Below are 22,310 nucleotides of genomic sequence, written 5' to 3' on the forward strand. Positions count from 1 at the left end.
TGTGAATTATTTCCAATATGAAATATCTGGACAGTACAAGTGGTTTTTATTCTTGATATCTAGTCACCTTGCTTATGATGAATTGTCGGCCTGTGGGAAAGACAGCTCTCTCTGGACACTAAGAATACTTCTGCAGACTGAAATATAACGCAAGGGAAACCCAACTCAAGTAATCGTACTTTCTTGATCTGTGTAATATTGCTCATGAATATTTGTGTCCTCCTTAACCAATAATCAGGAAGAAGGACTCAGTGTGATGAGAAGGCACACAAAACAATTAACTCATGTTCCTTTTGACTTAACATCTCTTATTATGAACCTTATCTTGGAGAAGAGACATACATCTTTTCCTGTTGAACGTTAAGTCTTGCCATCAATAAGGTAAGTCTCAGATGGAAAAAAAACCCCTCAGTTTTCTGGTGTGCTGGGGACCTTGTTTGCTATTCTGGAGATACACAGTAGGGACCTAGCAGCATTGCTCTCTTCCTCTAGCTTTCATTGTTTGCTTCTGAATGCCAGAAACATTTTAAGTTTGGTATAACATATTTAATCCATTCTACAAGGTAATCTTTCTCAGCAATATCTGGGACCTCACTCATTATCCTAGCGTATTGCCTCTTTACTAAAGGACTTATGTGGACTACGTCTGTTAGATAGACCTGTCTTATCCACATGTAGTCCTTCACATGACACCTACTCCCACAAAATCAAACACTCCTAACACAATACATTATTAAAAAAAAGAAAAAACCTCAACAAAAAACCACCACCAACAAAAACAGAAACCCAAACCAACCATCCCCCCAAAAACAACAACTCTGACCACAAGCACATTGTATCAAAAAGATATTTCTTCCTTTACTATGGTTCTGACCCACAATTTCTCTTGGAAATAGCAGCAGTGGGGCAGTGTGTTACCATCCTATTCCTCTGCCCGAGACTACTGCTCCTGTGGCTGAGACGAGAAGGAAATGTGCCAATTCCTCAGCTGTGGCAATGTGTGGCCTGGGGTATTCACTTAAGTCACGTTCATCAATGATTTTACTCTGATGCACCAGGCAGCAGCCTTGGGCAGCTGAGGCATGGACGTATTTTTCTTCTGCTGCCTGAAGGTTGCAGCAGGGAGAAAGAGCAAGGTGAAAAAGGATCTGAAATCACTAAATCCAACCCAAATCCCCCCAAAATCACAAGTCAGACTCCCTTTGTTGGGATTAAAAAAAGTGATTCTTTTGAATTGGTAAGAAATTTGCTTTACTATATATAAAAGGCAAAGAGATTATGTTTTTATCAGATCACTCTGTCTGCTTTCTACCTGTTAGTAATTTGTACAAGTGTAAAAGAAACAAGAACAGGTCATTTTTCAGGTAATTAACCTGGACATCAAGAAAATTTACCTTCAAGGGCAATGAAAAGCTTGATTGTTGTAGAACACTTGGAGACTCTTGATCTGAAGCAAGGTAAAATATACTACAAAACAAGACAGGAACAACTGCAGAAGAAAAGGCTGAAGAGTTCTTGACGAACACCAAATGGAGAAAGGTAAAACTAGAGAGTCACAGCTGACTGCCCTATACAGAAGTCCAGATTTCTTTAGAGTGAGTCATCAAACTCTCCTGAAAGCTAAATTTCTGTGTCTGATTTTCCTGGGTACAATGTGACTTGTTCAGACTTCAAAAGAGAAAAGAAAGGATTTCCATGAGCACAAGTCAGACTTCAGTTTCCAGAAGCATTTAAGGATTCAAATAGCTAGAAAGTTTTATTGCATTTTTAAAGAGACTGATCACATACCTGTCTAAGTGAATTCTTCTCAGGAATGATCTTCCTAGGGGGCTCATCATTATTACAGTCTTCTCTCTCAGAGGAATTCTGTGAAAGAAAGTAAGCTTTAATTCAGTTCTTATCCCTAATATTACTCTACAAGGAGAAAAGAAACAGCATATTTGTACTACACAGGCTGTAGTATTTTACGCATACATATACCGGAGGCTAACTTGTACTTTTAAGCCAAACAGCTTGTTACGGCAGAGAAAGAATTTCTCCTCCTCAACACAACAATGCACCACTGTGCAGGTATCTATGAAGCAGCCTGTGCTTTGGGGATTTATTCTGAAACTACCAATAACGGACACTTTGAAAAGCTGAAATGGTGGTTGGATCAGCATGGTGACACCAGTGCTTCTAACACCCCAGAATAACTATTTAAAATAGTGGAAACTTCTTGTAAATGAAAGGTTGCTAATGGGTGCAACTCTTGTTCTCTGTGCCCCTATGCTTTTAATCTGACTAACAATTATTAATTGCACTGAGTCTGCTTGGCTGCCAAGAGTCATACAGAAATGATGATCGAGCTAAATTCTGGTGAAAGATGTTGTCAAGAGATCCTTAAAGAAAAAATTGTGTAGGTAGCATATGATACTATGGTTATATTTTTCACTCCTACCCCCTGACTCTACATAGATGTACAATTTCCAGAAAGACTGATGCTCTAAAACTTAAGCTACCACCTTCTAAAAAAGAGCATCAGTAACACAAGAGAAGGTAGGCAAGCAGAAATAAGACGGCTTTTCCAGTATGAGTAAGAAAGACCACCAGGAGACTTGTGTCTTGCTAACCTCATGATTAAAAGCAATTATTACTTGCTTTAGAGTAAAGACAGGCTACAGTTATCTCAGAACATGCACGGTCTGTAGCAAACATTTGGTTAAAAACTGCTGGGTATGTGGGGAGAATCCTGTCCTCGCTGCCAAAGTCAGCTCCTCTGGAAGACAGCATTCCTTTGCACGGGTTCAGCCACAGCATTGACAGAGCAATGACAGCCAGCTTAGGGGGAATCCCACACGCACATCTAAAATCCGTTTGATCACCGCAGTATTCATAGCCTCAGGCCACATTCCCATGCATTCAGTAGTAAGCAACTAAACAGGTTTTAAAGAGATACAGAAAACTGCTTAGGGAGAGCTCTGCCAGGATAAGGGTGGTTTTCCAGTTACTTGCAGACAAGCTCAGGAGCGCATACACTAAGGCAGAAGTTTGCATTCTGTACCTCTCCCCCCTCATCCCCCAAAATAACCTGTCCTTCGCTGAGCACGGCTCTGCCCAGCTTCTCGCAGAGCCAGCTTCCAGCCCAACACCTCGGGAGACAGAAGTGGCATCTGTTGGCAAAGGAGGAGCTGGGCCCTGTGAAGAGCCAGCGCGGCAGAGCAGGCCCAGCAGAAAGCATGCGGGCTGCGGGAAGCCATCAGAAGAGCAGCGCGCCTGTGCCCACCGCAGCGCTGCGTGATCAGGCACCGTCCAGGCAGCTCAGGTGCGCCGGGCTGGCGAAGGGGAAGAAAAGGTCCAGCCGGGAGGCAGGGCAAGGGTAGAAGCTGTTTGCTGAGAAACGGCAGATGGGGAGGGAAGGGAGAACGCAACAAAAAACCCCCAAACATTTGGGATGTCATAAATGGGTCGGGAGGATTCTGTGCAAAGCAAGGCTTTGCAGACCAACTAGTGATTTTGGATATTTTTTTTTAAACAAGATACAGAACTCGCAAGGCACCACAACATCCTGGATGCTGTAACCAGGCTTTTATAATGGAAATCAATCCTAAACAGGCCTAACAAATTGCTGCAAGAGGGCAGCTTTTAAAAGTTTTCATGTGAGGTCTCAGCCAGGACCAAGTTATTACATTAAATCCAGCTTAGAAAGGACTGCAGTCATAAAAACATACAAGTTAGAATCACATATCTCCAAAAAGGAAGGTCAGACATTAAAGTCGCTCTTTTCTGCTCATGAAATACAGTTTAGTAAGTGCTTAATTCAACTAAGGATTTTAATTTTTGCACTTTGGAGAAAAAGACCAATTCCAAGAAACGTAAGAATCTGAGGTGAGTTACAATATGTTTCCAGCAAATGCATTTTGCTTGGAGGGTTGAGGAGGTTGTTTGCTATTTCTGGATGCTTTTTCAACAGCCACCTCCTCTCCTACAATAAGTGCCAAAACGATTTCCTCTTCCAAATAACCCTTCTACTACAGTGAAATCTTGCATTCTGCTCACCTTTCAAAGCCATTAAGGATCCTCCTTCAAAAAACATCAAAAAGCAAGAAAATCAGTGCTGCTGGTGAACTGTCAGCCCTTATTTTGAAATTTCTAGTTACTGCAAAGCACCAAGTTATCTACTTTTTGTTTAAGCTGAGCATCTAATTTTAAAAGCAAGCAGAGGGCCATTTTGCATTCATTATCTTTATAGGTGGCAAGGCTAAGAGGTTGGCTGAACAAAGACCAGACAAAGACCAGACAAAGACTGCCAAGTGCATATGGTGGTTCACAGCTTGGCGTCTCACCATTCTACAGCACCAACACAGCAGCTCCGATAGCAGACTATTAAAGAGGAGCGCTGCTCATGCACTTTTGTCGGCAAGTAAGTTACGCTTGGTGAAGACAGAATGACTGGAAAGCATTACACTTAAGAAAAAGCACAGATGTTTATAAATCCCGCTCATTTCTCAGGAATAGGAAACCCATCAATCCAGGTGCAGGTATGACACTGCGTATTTCAGGACTAACTGTAGCTGTGCAGAAAGGAATTTCACTTGATAGGGCAACACTTAGCCACGACCATGGGAAGAGCATAACATAGTCAACTGAAATGGTACACCTATATATTTATCCTTCCTGAACAAGGTGGGAGGAGGGATAAGAATGTGCGAGGTCAGAATAAGGTTTTCTTCAGCAGGACTTCAGTGATGCTCTCGGCTGCAGGAGAGGCAGACAAAGGGAGGAACCGCTCTGAGCACCCTCTCGTGGTTACTGAAATGCTCGTCTCGGGCACAGACCTGGAAAGAAGCATTTGGTATCCAGACGGTAAGTTGGGTGTACTCACTGGGAATATTAAAGATCCGCAGCGAATATACTTGATATGTAGTAGAACGATAGAATTCGTTAGGGTGAAAGAAATGCAGAAAATTGGTGCATAACAGAAAGCTGAAAAGCCATACAAAGTCCCTTCTATCAAGGAAAATTTTTAAATCCCACAGGCAAGCCTTCCTTCACAGAATACAGCCAGACTGGCCAAAAGTGTTTGCGCTCGTGTGCAGCAGTCTCTCTTTTTGGACAAGTACAAGCAAGATAAGATGAGAAGTGCTGAAGTCTCCAAAACACAAATCGATCAATCTTAGTGAGATAAATACTGTCCCCCTCCCCTTTCCACAGACAGGTAAAATATTTTTTTTATTTGCCCAAGGTCACACAATGACAGTGGAACCCTTGGCAAGAGAAGCCAGGAAACCCAAGCTCATAGTTCCTGTAACCTTCAAGATTTGTCTCTAGCAGGAGGTTCCTGTAAAGGATCTCTGCCCTCCATAGCTCATTTTTCCTAAAATGGCTACTGTCTGTAATGAGATGCTTTTAAACCTGATTTGCATTTAAAACTTCAGCCTGTAATTAACAGAATATAACTCCATGGCAGGTTGTCTTAAAGACCACTACGAAATTATTACTATTTAACTCTCCCCATGAAGCCTCCTCCACCACTAAACACAACATGCTACAATGCATACGAAATCCCTAGACTGAAGCGTTTGACGGGAGATGACATGCAGTATTTTGTGTACACAGCCCAGGAAAACACTGCTGGGAACAAGATATAATAGACGGAGAAATGCACTCCCAGGGACTACCAATTGGGCAGAGCTACCTTTAGTACCGCCTCGCTCGTCGTGGTGGAAATCAAACCTCTGCCAACTGGGGGAGGCTTTCTTTGGTGCTGTTCTGCCCTGCACTAATGATAAAAGTACAGACACGGCCTTTTTCCAAGTGTGGGGAGGTGGGGGTGGGGGAGAAGCGTGTGTCTATGCGAAGAGCACAACTATTTTTTATGCTTTCAAATTCTTAATCCTGTTTGGAGCTGTCAGTGGGGGTTAATGGAAGCCTTGGATAGGAGAATTCCAATCTGGTTGGCAGATGGATAGGTTGGTTATAGCTGCATAACTATGTCTTGCCTGCAGGCACAATTCAGAACACTGTTAAAGCAATATAAAGTCTCTGTCAAGCTGAACCATTTGGATCAGTAGCAAGGAGAAATAATAATAAAAAAAGGAGTTCATTTCTGGGCCTTGCGCATTTATGCTAGTATGCAGAAACTGATTAATTGTCATCGTGTGCTGGTCTGCTATACCTCGGATTTCTACTTCTGGAGTAGATTTTGCATGCTAATATAATCATTCTCCCTCTTGAGACATTAGCAAATAATCAAATGAAAAACAGGATCATAATTTACTGAGATTCGGGCAATTCTCTATGCAAATTTGACTTGTTATTGCTGCTGCCTCGTTAATCTGAATGCCTTTGACAAACTCCTTTGATTTATGAACTCATGACAACTCCAATGTGTATATATTTTGCTAGATTGACATTATCATTAAGAGTGGGTGGACTGAGCTCACATGAATGGCTGATTTTATTCGCTGGTGTCTGCTGCTCAACAGCTGAGCATCTCCTTCTCACAAAGCCCCTGAGCGCCAGGCTCTTCCCATCTACCCATCCATTCATCATCTCGATGTTAATTGGCCCAGGCTTTAAGCAAATTTTCAACACGATTTAAAGGCACGATGACACTGATTACTGACCCTCTGCCATACGGTGCCTATTGATTAACCTGACAGAGATGATGAGTTTGAGGGAAACTAGGTGTGTGCGGACCTCAGGGGGAAAAAAAAAAATAATATATTGTTTATGCAGGCAAAACACTTGTCATTATCCCAAAGGCCAGAATTTGTGCTGCACTGGCCCTTAAAACACACTATTGCTTTAAACACCTGCATCCAATACAGAAAATGCTTGCTTGCTGTAGAAAAATGATTACAAATTTGATGTCATGTGCAGTCTGTATTTTAATCGAGTTCCCTGATAAATAGATCCCCTCAAGCCAATCAAGTCTCGCTCTAGCCATTGCGTGCGTATACATCAGTTCGAACAGAAGCTGGGGCAGGGTGTGTTTTTAGTGGTATCAGCAGATCCAACCGCATGTAGGAAATCTACTTGGGTATTTCAGGTCTCTAAGCAAATAATACAGTGGGAACACAGTGTCCAAACAGTTACAGTAGAGTAAATGTTTCAAGGGCAAACTGGATGCCAGACCTAGTTGTCTGGGTATTTCTGTTGCCACGTTAAAATAGATACTTTAGCACACACCAGTGAAATAGTGCATTCCCCCTTTTCCAGCGCAAACTGTTGCTACGACCTGACCCTCAAGCTCCTAGGTCCATTGAGTGAACACCGCATTTTATCAGAGCTTGAAAGTAACTGACAACTTCTTTCATGTTTCTTGAAGTGTCCCCGTGCTGCACTTGGTCCTCCTCACCAAGGACAGAGGGGTACTGTCTCAGCCAAGAGGGAGCCACTGAATAAAGTAGGCACATCAGCATTCTGCCTGCAGACTGGTGCTATATGAAAGGAAAAGGAAGCAGAAGGGCTGTCTAACCCCCACCCAGCCCCAGGTTAAGTCTGTCAGTCAATGCACACTGTTCTTCTTTCCCAGTTCAAGCCAGCAGCCTGCCAGCAATCAGGATGTTTCTCTTGTTGGGGTGGGGGGTGTTGCCCCAAGATGCTACGAAGTCACTTGTCTAGTTTGCATCAATTTCTTGCAGAAAACAGGACAAGGAATCATTGGGTAAATGTATGGAGAAATTAGCTGCAATTGCCTGATGCTCATGTCAGCCAGAGCGGACTGAAAAGGGGAGGGGAATGGAGGAGGAAAGAGAAAGAGAAAGAGAGATATGTGGAAATAAGTGCCAGTCTAAGACTAGAGGCACATATAAGCCTTACGTTCCCTTTCCAATAACCTTTGTAAGTGATAGATGAGTCCAAGCCCATTGTTATCGTTAAGGGACCGTCAGCATCCTGATTTTATAAATGCTGTCTGTCAGTTTATAAATATCTCAGCCATTTCAAACAGTGCTAGGATGAATCCTGGCATAGCCAATGTCAGCCTGAAAGCAGTATTACTGGGGTTTTTTTTTTAAAAAAAAGGGTCTAACATCCACAAAAAAACATTTAAGGATAGCTGCTCCTTTTTCTCCTATCATGAGGCCCAAAACATGCAAATTCACGCTTATTTGGCTAGTCACTACAATATATAAGAGCGGTCCTTAACATTGGTAACGTTCTTTGAGAAAAACAAGTATGAAAAGCTGCAAGTCTGAAGGCAATTCTCTGCCTGTTCAGTAGATAAAACAAAAATGACAGCTGTAACACACAGGGAGATCCACAGCAATGAAAATGCAGAGATAAGTATCAGACCCTGTTCCTCCTTGGCATTTGCAGCTCTGAACATTCACCGAGATTAGATCCTTTTAGAGAACACCATAAATTGCAATGTGTAGGCACAAGGGGGTGACTTCAGCCCAGAATGAACGCACAGACAAGCTTCCCAGCTCTTACAAGTTTAAAGTTAAATGGTACTTTTGTAAGGGGTTTATGGCTAAGCATTAGAATGACAGGAGGAGAGGGCAGAGAAAATGCAGCCTGCCTTGCAGTGACCAATATGGGAAAAGGAAAGGGAATAAGCTAAACTGGCCTTCCAGTTCAGTGCCTGCTTTGCAGACTGGTATGCACATGCGTATGGTGATTATGTATCTATTATCCTGTTAGCTGCACAGAATCCTGCCTTTTTTTCCTCCAGTACACTTATAAACTCCCCATGACAGGGACTTCCCCATCCCCACCCTGAATGTTTGTGTGGTGCCTAAAGAAATGAAGTTCAAATTCATGCCCGAGCAGCTCAGGTACCTTCTGTAAGCTAAATTCTTAAAATTGAAGCTCTGACAGCAGTGAAAATGGAAAAGTACAACACTGTCCTTCCAACCAGACACAAACACACATGTTCACACAAGTCAGTTTGGTCTGAATCTATGTTAGTGCTGCCGGCAATAAAAGTTTCAACAACCTTTTTTGCAGTTCAAAAACCAGGACAAGATTCTGGTTTTCACACCTGTAGAATGGATCCTTTTTTTTTTTTTGTTTTTTTTTTTAATTTACCTTATTTTTCATTCAAATCAATAATTAGAAAAATATATATTTTCAAAGCAGTGAGACTTGACAATGGAACTTCATGACATCAAGAAGAGTTTCTTATCAAGTTATTTAACTTATTATTTATTGATTGGTTATAAAAGGTATGTTATGGGTGTGGGGAGTCTTAGCATTAGGAGAACAACAGTAAATTCAGTTTAATGTTAAAATACCAAAAGCCAGCACAAATATCAAAGATCTGATGAACACACATATTTTGAAGAGCACAAATCTAGTTGTAGTTAAAAAATAAACTGAAATCCAGGTGCTGGGAACAAGCCATTTAGGGAAATTTTAAAAAGCTAGCTCCACTTCATACACATTTCTCAAATGAGAGTGAGTGAGAGGGAGAGAGGGGGAGACAGAGGGAGAGAGGGAGGAAGGGAGAAAATATGGCTAATGAGAACAGCCCTTCCCTGGGAAGCAGCCCTGCTTAACATTTCTGTTCTGTGAATTTAAGAGAGTCAGCAGTGGTAAATTTGTTTTTAATATTCAAGCTTTCAAGCCTTGCAAGCTAGTTGGCCAATGGCCCTTTCTATTCCAATGTTTGTTGGTGCCTTATTTACACAAGCATTACATCCAGAGAGCCTTTGAATATAATTTCACGTGGATTAAGGGAAGAACATTTGCTTCTGCTAATCAGGACATCTGGTTATTTTTGTAACTCACAGACATCTGCATTAGGCAGTTCGACTTCCCCATTCTTCACAACAAGGTTAGAGCTTAAGAAGCCTCAAGGACCTCTAGTTGAATTTTATTATTTGAATTTTTTCACAGCCAGGTCTGTTTCAGACTTTCTTTTCCTAAATAGCACAAATTAATCAGCACCTTCACAGGTATACATATGCTTCTATAGCTTGCATTTCTGTGCATTATTTTATAGCATACATCTTGTACTCCCAAGATTTTATAGTAGTTCAAAGCTATCTACATCTTTTTAAGGAACAGAAAGAACATGTTCCCAAGACGCATGGATGAAAACATCCAATTAACCTTATGATACACGTAATATGGGTATACTTCCAAATATCCAACCAGGCCACTTATGTAAGACTGGTGTCAGGACTTGTTCTGAATCTTGTTATCACTGTGCTTTGGTTTGTTTCTTATAAACAGCTTATCCTGCTTATCTGCTCCCCACACTGAACAAAACAGTATTAGTTCCTTTCTATTCTTTAGAACAACTATACAGATTTCTCCAATCTTTTAAATTCTTGCTCAAATTCTTCTTTAAACATTTTCAGCTGAGGTTAATTTCTCCAGCAGGCTGCAGAATTGTGCCACACATACTTCAGGAAGAGGGATTTCGCATGCAACAAACATTTTAAGGAACAGAATCGATCGGGGCTTGGCTCTCGCTTCTTTGTTGCTTTCATTTTGCTATATTCCTTTCACAAAAATTCATTTTCAACACTCATTCCAGAGTGTTAAAGTACTAAAGTTTGAAATTATATACTGTCATTCTCAGCTCACAGAATTCTTCCCTCCCACAATTCATAGCTTTTATCAGTGCTTTTGTATGCTGGAATAAGATGGGGTTTTTATTTTTTCCCCGGGGGGTAGGGGGTCTGGAAGCACAAAGTTACCTTTTACAGACTCTGAACATAAGCGAACATCAAAAAAAGATGTCAAAAACATATTTTTAGCACTAACAAGAGTTAGCAAGAGCCAACGGATCCAGGGAGAGGTTTTAAAAACTTTTTATTTATTAAAATTCTCTAGATACAGATTAACTTTCTTTGTACAATATTACAGCTTCATCTACATAGGAGCTGCAAGTGCTCTGAGAAATGGGTTGCTGTAAAATCGTCGAGTTTTGCTGTAGATTTCATGTCCTTCTTGAAGCATTATTTTCTAACTTTTTATAACTACTTCCCTCAAAGGACCAATGCTGTCTCACTGGTCTCACTATAAAACTCCTTCCCTTCCCATCTTTGGCCATCGCCTACACTTCTTGTTTTGATTTTTTTTCCCCAAAACATCTTATTCTGAGCTGTCCTGTCAAGTAGACAAAAAGACCTCCACTTCTCATCACACCCTTTCCCTAGAGCCTATGGCTTTCTCAAACATCTAATTCAAGCACACTGTCCTCATCTCATTGTACTGTTTTATGCTTTTCTTGTTGTTTTTTCCTTCCTATTTTTCATTGCAGGAGAGGGGAAAAGGAGATACAAAACACAGGTATGAAGCAGAAGTTAAGCTGTCTGCCCAAAGTCAAAATGACAGCATGGGGGGAACAAATCCCACATTCTGTCTCTCACACTGTGTTAACCTTTTAGGCCCAGTTCCTCCCAAAAATACTGAATTGAAGCACTGCACTTGTTTAAATAAATGGCTACTCAGTGATCTCACTGCAGTGTTACATTGATGTGAATTCACAGCATATTGTCTACACCACAGCATGTAGAGGCACCCGTATCTTTGTCTCAGACAATGTGAGCCAGGTGACCCTGCAGTCAAAGCAACTCGGCTTTCAGTCTAGAAGGGGTTCAAAGTACCTACAAAGTCAACATGGAGCAGTGCAAGTGACACAGCTCCACCTCCCCGACGTGCCTCACAGTAGTAATTTGTCCATACAGGCAGGCCTCGGTGCTTTTTCCAACTTCCAGAGCTACATTCATTACAGAAAGCATCATCTACCACTGGACTATGGGACAAATTTAGTTAATTTCCAATACACGGTGTGTTTACTTCCATACCCTGCTGCTGAAAAACTTCTCTGCTGATATAAAAAAAGTGCAAGTATAAACATGTCCCAACCTTCCATCACAGCAAGCAAAAAAGCTTTATAATCTTCTAATAAAAGAATAGGAAAATTACAGATTAGGCACTGCACATTGTAACATTTGGCTAGCAAGCATTGAGGCCTTTTAACAGCTGCTGCCCAAGACGCAAACCCCTTGGTCCTCCTGATTTGGCTAGACCAAATTTGAACACGGTAACACAGCAGTCCCTCTTGTAACACTTTAATTTAAAAGCTTACTATTACTACAATTACAAAATAATCCCAACTCCAAAACGCCACTTTCTTAAACCAGAGAGACAAGTTACAAAATGTTACTGCAAATCTCACTCTGCTGGGTAAGGAAGAAGAGTTGGACCTGCTATGGAGACCATCAAATGGGGTGGATAGTCAAGCAATCAGAGAAGGAAAGATAAAGGCGTATATTGTATCTCGCCTTCAGATACCTTGGGGCTAGCAAACATTTTGTTCCTACAGGAAATTATACAGCTCTAGATCACTGCCTATAGAGATCCACTATACGCAGCTTTTTGCTGCAACATGAATGGCTTATTAAACCTACAACATATCTGTTTTAGTTAACTTCTTGGTGGAGAGGGGCCAGGAAAACAAAATGTACTTAAATGCTGAATTTTTTTTTCCAGGCTGAATGCCTTTCATCCAATAAGACATTCAAAGCAGTGACCCAGCAAATGGATTGAAAAAGCAATCTTCCGTCTCAGTGCCACATTATCATTCCTATTCAGTATTCTCGGTGAGATATCTCAATCAGCTGGATGTGTGTGTAAGTGACAGCGCAGCCCATTGCTGGGTTAATTAAACATTTGACTTTAACACCCTCCCCGTCATTAAGCAAATAAAAACAGATAATTCAAACTGCACTTCATCCACGGGGTACACAACATACATGTCAAAATTAAGAGAGTCCAAGGCCCTCAGGGAGTTCTACTCGGGGAGGTAATCAGTTTAAATCTTATCTGGTTTATCAATTATTCTATTGATTAAAGCAGGGTGATTATACAAAACTCCCTCTTGCCACATGGGATACATGTCAGCAGAGCAGGACAACACAGGGAGGCTGAACAACGATTTAAAGAAAATACAGACAGATGAATAACAGTCTATTAGTACATGCCAGCAATCCATAGATGGAAAGCCTGATTCTTCTTTTTAAGTGAGTGAATTAAAGTCCTTCCAAATTAGAGTGCCAATGTTGTTATGTCATCTGCTTTAAAATCAGATCTGTATGTTGAAAGGGCAACATTTCTTCATTTTAAACACATGATTTCTTGCCCAGTATCTGAAATGTTTTATTGATACTGGTCTTGGAACATAACAAAGACACAAACACAAGAAATCCCAGACTTTTAAAAGGTATTATACTTATCTATCAATGACTCTCAAAAAGTGGATAGAAAAGACACTCTCAGTACTTGAACTCTCCCACACACATACATAACATAGCTGTAAGTGAAATGTTGTATTTTAATGATTAACGTGTGACAGCTCATCTCAAACATAAAAAGATTGTGCTTTGGAGTTTTGGAGATTTTTTGGGGTTTTTTGCAGCCCTTCAAAGCGAGCCATTAGCAGCTCTGGGAGCTGCCACTGCCACATTCTTCTGATTTTGACAGGCCCTCGCACAAAATCTCACCACAGCAGCCCTTACTGCAACTTCTCTCTTGCATACAGCCACAGTACACAAAGCAATTCCAGTTACTTATTTTTTGTTTCCAGGTGAAGAAAGGTTCAAAGGACCTCTGTCTCTTCCAAGGTCTGTTCATGTCCTGAGTCTGTGAGCACAGTCCCAGCTCCACTATCTTCCCAGTAACATTTTGTTTAAATTTTTATTGTCATACCCTAAACTGGATCCTAAACTGGCCTGTACACATACAAGCCAGGGACTTTTTAAAAATGAAACACTGCAGCCTAGGAAAAAACAACTAAAATTTATTTCTAAAAGTTCCCTTAAAGCAAATAATTAGCAGCCAAAGAAAGATCAGCTTTAAATCATGGACTTCCCCCACCCCCCATAACATCTCCTACAATCTGGTTGATAATGGTCAGACTGGTAGCACAAACTACTTTAGTCATCTCCTCACATCTCAATCTTGTAGGGTATGAACCACAGTGGTCAAAACTCCAAAAAGCCAGAGAGCCCCAATGCCCCACTGGCCAGTGCTGTTGGGAGTTGCAGTCAGAGAAATTTTAAGAAACAAGGACAGCTAAAAAGCAGGCCTGAGGTATGTTCTTGCCCTTCACCTTCAGAAAGGGACTATATGCCACTCCATATTGGCACTGTGTGTGCATCCAACCATACTTCACCCTCTTCTTTGTACATCTCTTTTTCTTCTTCGGAAGCAAACTAGAAGCCTGCATTAGCATGCTGTATTTTACTCTCACCACTAGAAATACTGAGGGTGCTATTTGTAATTGTATTCTTTTAAGAGGTTTGTTCTCTGCAGCTGTTTTCTGCTTGCAGTGTATTTTGTGTAATCAGCACATCATCATAAATACATTGGCTGTTCCCCCGAGGGAAGCTGTCACTGTTTAATTTACAGAACAACCTGGCCAATGTGAATTCTAACACTACAGCACTATGGCAAGAAGTTACCACACTCGGAAAAACAGGTTTCTATGAATTTTTATACCAAGAGCTGGTCCCAGGACAATTTAGGTTCTAGAAATAGATTGTTTTTAAAAGCACTTTATACATTGGATGGAATAGATTCCTTCCCACTTACAGCTTCTTAAGGCAGCACCAAACTCACTCCCACATTATTTTAAAGGTGACAGCCCCAATCCCCCCAACACGACCACCTTCACTTCTGACTTCTACCAAAAGAAGGCACCGTATGCAAGTGTCTTATGCTACACACCAATTTTTTTTATTTTTATATGAAGAACAACCCAAAACATCAACATGGTAGTTGTCTTCATTTCAACAAGGGAACATAGTCTCTTGCAAGGTCAAATGTTATTACCTACATCAAAGGGTTGCTGCACAGTTTATTACTCTGAAGGTGCGATAGAAGAGGAAGGCATATTCCTGAAAGAGTAAAAACATATGCAGCTTTATTGGCTGAATGAAGAGTTGCTTCCTTTGTTTGCTACATACATGGTTGTATTTTGAGAGAACAAATCACAAGGCTTTTTGTAGAAGGTAGGCACAAGGTGGATGGTTGATCTTACTACATACAGACACAGTTTAGAAAATTCCATAATGGTACCAAATCATATTGGCAATCATTTAAGAACTAAACATGAACCACAAATAAACATTTGGGCATGACCAATGAGTTACTTGGATATTTCATTAGCACTGGCTACTAGAAGCAGTCTACCTGACTACTTGAAAAGTGAGCCAAGAAGGCTGACAACCTGATTTTATTTATTTTTTACACTTATATATGTATATATACCTATTAAAAATAAAAATGCTAAACAGAAACAACTACAAATGCAAATAAAATCAAAAGCAATTTAATGGATAAATTTGGGAATTCCCTTCTAGAAGCAATACAAAACTGTTTCATACATTTAAAAAAAAAAAATCTGCTTTCCATTTTGGGGAGCAGCAGGTTGTTAAACAAATTTCAATGAAACTGAAAATTCCCAAGTTCTGTGTATAGCAGCATTTTGCTAATTCTCGGTGGTAATTAGAAGCCCTGTTTAACATCACCAGACACAGGGCAAGTACACAAACATAATAAAAAAAAAGAATCATGCACATCACAGAGTACTGTTTATATATTTTGACAAGCATAGTTTAATTTTACTTAGTTTGCAGAGCACTCTAGTAAATTATTTTCATCTATCTAAAAAGTAACAAAATCTAAGGAACAACCATTGAAGCAAAATAAATACCATCTTATCTCCGATATGGTTCATAGGAATGATCTACCAAACACACAGAAAGCTCAGCAGAAATGGCTGAAATTTTATGGAAAATTGAGTCAGAATACAGGGAAGAGAATATCTGATTATTTTTATGCACCATGTCAGTAGTGGCCAACAGGAAGCAGAAGAAATAAAAAGAAACCCACTTGCCACAGTGTAGCAAAGTAAGTATCTCTTCAAGCTATAAATTTTAAGATTAGGAAGTGCGTTTCTGCTCTGACTGTTTGGGTTTGTCCCCCTGAAATTTGTATGTGGTCACAGAAATACCTGATTTCAAAGAAGAAATATTTCATTTTTTTTCTCCCTATACATGCGTGCCTTTAAAGTTGTTGAGAAGTACCTCCGCATGTTCTATTTCCCAAGAGTCACTGAATTCTGACTAATACTGGCTTAAATGCTGGATGATAAAGTACTTCATGGCTTCTCCCAGATTTGGGGTAAAATTCCATATTTTAATTTTTAAGTTAAAATTGTGACTTAATGGGGTATTAGCTCTTTGCCAGTTCTGCAGAAACGGGTAAACCTGATCTTGTGCAACTGGCTCCTTCTGAAGCATTGCCCATGGAGCCATCAAATTCAAAATGACAACCGAGCCAAGTGATTTACGGCGGGCTACGCTGGTGCTAAGCCCACAGAAACGTTTATAATTGCTGGGAGGGACTGCAGCGGGCTACACCTAACGCCACCTTTCTTCACATAAAGCAAGAAAGACTGAGGTCAGACATTGGAAGAGCATGGGAAAAGTCACTAAAATGTTATTTAAAAGTAATTATTTTAAAGTGTTATTTAAAAAATAATAAAAATACACACACACACACCCCCCATGTTATTTAAAAATAAACACCCCACGGCGTTAAACAGCAGTTGCGCCCGAGGCCCCGGGCGCGCCCCCGCCCGTGCAGTACCCGCCGGGGCCGCCAGAGGGCAGCACAGTACGTGGGATGCCCGCGCCGCGCGCCGCTCCCGGACACGTGCGCGGTGGCGCGCGCGCGCGCGCACTGCCTGATTCTAATTCAATTAGCGCAGTCTGCAACTCCAGAAAAAGAGTAATTCAATTAGTGCATTGTGCAGCTCTACAATACCTCCAAGCAGATGTTCACAATCCTGAGGAACTGGAGCTAGCTTTAAAAATACCTGTACGCCTTCAGTGTGGCGCCGCATATGCCGTTTGTCACCACGGTTTTATACACCCTTCTGACTTCTAACAAGGGAGGAGAGAAAACTCGGGTGCGTTCTGTTTCTTCTTCTTCTTCTCTATCTCTCTCTCTTTTTTTTTTTTTTTTTTAAACTGAGACAAACTAAACGCCGGTGTGCTAAAGACCTTGCCCTCTCGGTACCAGGAAGAGCACGTTACATAGTAACGAGGTCATTAATGCAGAGGGCTGAAGGAGGGGAGGCTTTTTAGCTACAATGCAGTCTAAAAGCTGGGCATACTGGGGTGGTCTTTCTCCATGACAGATCCCATCACACTTCTTCATACACAGATTGAAGAATTAATAAAAGCATATGCAACTTTTGACAATTGATACACGTGGAGAATAAACGCCAATTTCTAATTACTAAATTGAAATGTACTACCAAAAAAACCCCAAAACCATCTCCACCAAGCCACAGAGAGGGATTTCCTTACCACCTGAAAGGAGGGAAGTCTCTTGTCGTGGCTACTACCCAAGAGCTGAGATCTTGCAGCACGACCCAGGGTCTGTCAGAGTTTGGTGGGCTTCTCAGCATCACCGCCTAACAGCGGAGGTTATGCCACCAGCCAGACAATGCCATTAGATTTTAAGGGGCATAAACCCTAAATCTGTTTGTTTACCAAAGCTGTTCTCTAGCCACTGGGTGTTTACTTCACTAAAAAAAAAATCCTGAGCTAGGATAATCCTCTTGGTCCTCCTATAGTGAAGCTCCCAAAAGCGTCAACCACAGATGGGGGCTGGAGTCAAGTGCAAAAAATACTCAATTAATTTGGCTTCATTTCTGCTCCTTCTCTTATCCCCTCTCATGCCTTTATAATTGCTCCTGCCAGGTGGTAAGATGAGGAAGACCAGGAGAAACTGCTGCTGAACACCTCCAACAAGAAACTTTGCTTAAAAAACCAGGTGTCACATTGTGGCAGTTCAATATTTCATAGCCAATACAAGGAACGTGCAACAACACTGCAACTTTAAATCTTTGCCTCCTGTGTCAGTCTCTCTCCTCTCATTGTAATGCCAAAGGGAACAGCAATCAGAGTGGAGATGTTCAACGTGATAGAGGTCAGGACACCAGTGGATCAACGTACCAGAAACACGACCTTGTTTATTTTTTTCCCCAGTATTATTGTTTACAGGGTGCTTTGCTCATGTACCTTGTGGTTCTTAGCTAAAAGATGAAATTACAGCCCAGGATGAAGCGCTCAGGCACACATCCAATTTGTGTTTCCATCTCAGAAAACAAAAAGCTTCTGAGGCCCTCGGGCTGCCATTCAAACTTGGAGAGGCTGACATTTTTAACAGCATGAACCAGAGACTGGCAGAGGGAATGATCTAATGCATTTCTGACTTGTCAATCAAAGATCTCACCTCTGCTGTCTTGTAAACAGTTGGGGGCCACCTAACTACATTCATAACCAGGGGAGCGCCTGCCGCCAGCCGGGGGGTGCTGGAGCCACACGCTCTGGCTATTAGTCACCAAAATTATGATTGCATTTTAGAGGCGCAACATAAACAAGCCCACAGGCAGATTTCACACGGCCGCCGGGAGAGCGCGAGGCGGGAATACAACGCAGGCTTGGTCGAGGGCGGCCACGTCTCCACACGGATGGAGTCTATCGACTGGACACCCCATCCCTCTCCCAATTAGAGACAGAACTACACACACCAGCAAACGTTGGCTCCAAAGGCAATTAATTTCCTCCAAATGCGTTTCTCTCAAATGCATTTCTGAGCATGCACAGCTTGCCCATGCCAAGACTTCAGCTTTAGCCTCCTGTAAGACCATAAATAATGTACTAGTACTACTCACATTGACATTTTAATGCCGAGAAATACAGTGTAAACTTTTAAAGCAAAAACACATGAACAGGCTGAAGGAAATTCACAAAGATGAGTGTTTGTAACAATTAACTGACAATGCTTCTTTAAAAAATATCCCACTTCCTAACACAAAAATATAAACATTAGAAAAAAATAGATGTAAAAATCATTTGAGAAATGAGTTCGTCTCTTCCTCATGGGTACAACAGGCTTCTGTTACTACACACCATTTACATCTGTCATACTCTCACCTTTCTCCAAAAGTGATCTCAGTCCAAAGAAAGCGATGGACATCATGTCCACGCTGCACGACCTCAAGTGTACTCCTGTTTACTTCAATTTGCCTAGCACAGCACACACATGCTTTCCTCAGCCAGGACAGAGCTTTCTGCCAAGACCAAGGAAAACACACCTTGCTTCTGCAAAACCAAGCAGAAGTTGTCCCCTTCATCTGACAAACCCTGATGTGCAGTTCTTTATGATCAAGACCTTCACTTCAGGTGAAGCAAAATGTGAATTTCTGACATTCCGGGGAGATCCTTCTGTATTCAACAAGATGCTGCTACCTCTGCCACAAAAGTTAATCCTCCTCTTTGACTACTAGAGCCTGTTAAAGAAATAGCATTTCAGATCTGGCAAAATAAAGCTGACAAGACAACTCAGCTTTTTCACTGGTGCCTAGGCTCCAGACAAAGAAGTAAAAGCATGACTCTTGTCCCAAATAGGTTACAATCTAAACTGGAGCTGATATGTGTGATGGGTGTCAATTAGGGAAAAAGGAAGAGCTGGACTGTTCTCTGTGATTATCCTGATACATAATAATTGGCAAGACTTTTAAATTGCTCCTGAAGTCTCCTCATTGATACAATAGCTTACAGAAATAAATTCAAGGAAATACTATGGTCTTCTGCAAACCTAGAAGGATTAATACAATCATTTCCTTGGCATACTTGATGGGTGTAATTGTAAATTAGAATTTTCAAAGAACTGCAGCTATTAAAAGCAACATAAACTGAGCCTTGTGAGCATGCATAGAAAATATTTTAAAAGGGAAAGTAATTATCTTCAAATGAAAAATGTCATGAGAACAGGCACCTGTTGGCACATCTGGAAACTTCCAAAGCATGGATTTCTAGGGAAAAGAATATACTCTGCATACATTTTTTTTATTATTAAGAGAATCTACATGCAACCTAGTTTTTAGTTGCTTTGCAGAATAACAGTACAGTAAAATTTGGCATCCGAGACACTGAAAATGGACTGGCTGGCCTTTTTCTCTTGTTAAAATATCCTCTTTGACCCCTTCCCACAGTGCCTTATAGGAGTTCATGTTCCAATTCACTGCCATCTTCCACCATGATCTCAATGAAATTCAGTTACACAACAGACTATCGGTTGCAGAGCCCTTTGAGATAAAGGATGCTAAAAACTGTTTCTAGCTCCTTATTCCCCCATTCATGGGTTTAGCCTTAAAACATTTCCCACTGTAGGAGGATTGCCAAACAGAGCTGAGGAACCAGAAGATCCTGTTTTCACACAAGTGTCTCCAATAATAAAAACACACAAAGAAGAAAAATGAAGTTACCTGACATATTAACAGAATCATCTCTAAATCGACTATTTGCCAATGTTTCCCATGAGGAGTCAGCAAGGCTTTAACTGAGCTGTTCAAAAAGAGTCTCCTTTCCACATTTCTGTCTGAGCATCTGAAGATAAGCATGTAAATAACTAGACAAATTCAGCAGTGACTAAGTAGCCTTCCAGATGGCATCTTCTCTTTTGCCACAAGCAAAGAACATTGATATGCTTCTCCAGTTACTTCAAGCTTGCTACAGAAAAATAAAATAACTTAATATAAGAAAATTTGCTGGGCTACAAGAAAGCCTTTAATGCTTTCCTGAAGATTCGATACCAAATAAAGCATTAAATAACAATGAAATATTGCAATGTCACAGCTTCAAGCAGGCTCCAAACCACTCCCACGTAGACTTCTGCACTGGAAAATGCAGAAGCCATGCCTCACAGAGGAGGCTTTTCTTCAACCATGCAAGTAAATGGGGAATCAAAGCCCATCGAAAAAAAAAATGGACTGAAATATGGATGACTCATTGCTGCAGAAGCTGTTGCTGGCAATTTAGTTTCTCTCTCAATTGGCACTAAATGTGTTCCTCAACATAGCAGTTCGAGTGCTGTGAAGAGTACCAATATACCATTTTAGATGGCAAGTGGGGCAGACTTCCCCAATTCCCGCAGTCACTAAATACACATGGAAATATCTCTCAAAATCTGCAGGAATGCAAATATTGAAGTCCTACTACTCTCCCAAGAAGGCAACACACAGTGAATGTTTGTGCAGCTGAGTCATTTGACCCCAAATATGAATGTGCTGCGTTAGCAGAAAAATTATTGTTCATATCTATCATTAGCAAGAACATCTTGAGCTAAAAGAGGCTAATTTCCCTTCCCCTTTGTAATATATGCTTATTCTGAGTAATCAAAAATAATTCAAGTAGAAAGGAAGGAGTCCCAATTTGAGTTTATAAATTGCTTTCCATATACTGCTGTGGTTCTCTAAAACCTGAGCTTAAAGAGATCTTAGATTTATTCAACAGCAGAACACCTAAAAATGAGGCCCATCCGATTTAGTCAAATTATGCAAATCAGGATTAGAAGTAGGAGTCTAAACTCTGCCTGTTGTCTCCAGAGTCCTCTTAGAATAATAAAAAGTCATCTTCCCCCTCCCCTACGGAAAGCTACGCTAAAAGCTTGCTTCAGCAAAGGAGGCCTGGCAGGACACCTTCCAGAGTCCATCAGTGCTACTGCTGCGTCAGCAAAAAGAGTTGCAGCAAAATTATGCAAAACACTTAAGCCTCCCTTGAGACCGAAGGGATTATTTCCCCAGTACTCTCCTAGCCCTGGGAGCAAGAAATCAAATTCAAAATAATCTTTGCATGCTGTCCTTTAGATGCAGATAATGAACTTTCACCAAAATGACTGAAAATTTCATAAAGATTCTAGCTTACTCATTATGTCTGGTTTTGCAAGATGCTGGTGAGTAAAACTCTCTGCCACAGGTTAGGTCAGCAGCAGCATAAACCTTGAAGTAAATGTTCATGATACCATGAGCTCCAGTAAACATCCTCTCTACAGAGATACTCCTAAGGTCCCTCAGTCACTGCAGTTCACACAACATTCAGAGAAAGTATCCAACATGAGCATAGTATGTCTGCTGTCCAGTCTCTGCTGTTTATATCCACACGTCATCATAAAATGCTTGCAATGATCTTAGGAGCCTTGTCTAGGTTTCTAGATGCTCAGACAATAGCTGCCTCGCTCCCTACCCACAGGAGAGTGGTGTAAGTTTCACCAGTCACCCAAAGCATCTGAACAAGCCTGTTCGGCAGAAAGCTGTCTCATGACAGAGAAAAGCTTGAATCTAACAAATTCAGAGACCAAAGAAAAAACAAGTTTCCTTTATTTGCCTTTTGACTGACAGCTTACTTGTACAATAATTTTCTGTAGTCAAAATGTCCAGACTTCCACTAACAATCCTGAAGTAAACAAATGCTGGCATCAATTATCACTATGGTAATGAACCCACC

General features: G+C 41.0%; 1 protein-coding gene across 5 annotated transcripts in view; it reads right to left on the minus strand.

The window, feature by feature from the left end:
* BTRC (beta-transducin repeat containing E3 ubiquitin protein ligase) overlaps positions 1-22,310 on the minus strand; it is a gene marked incomplete at its 5' end in the record, with an annotated part of 119,434 nt that overhangs the window by 66,457 nt on the left and 30,667 nt on the right. For 4 of the 5 annotated variants that reach the window (XM_082002100.1, XM_082002098.1, XM_082002097.1 and 1 more), the window contains one exon: positions 1,789-1,866. The exons of the other annotated variant lie outside the window; for it this stretch is intronic. In XM_082002100.1, the coding sequence (XP_081858226.1) occupies positions 1,789-1,866 (78 nt within the window). The remainder of the gene's footprint in view (positions 1-1,788; positions 1,867-22,310) is intronic. 5 annotated transcript variants of the gene reach the window in all.

This window comes from Phaethon aethereus, assembly GCF_964289735.1.
Source record: "Phaethon aethereus genome assembly, chromosome: 7".
NCBI lineage: Eukaryota > Metazoa > Chordata > Aves > Phaethontiformes > Phaethontidae > Phaethon > Phaethon aethereus.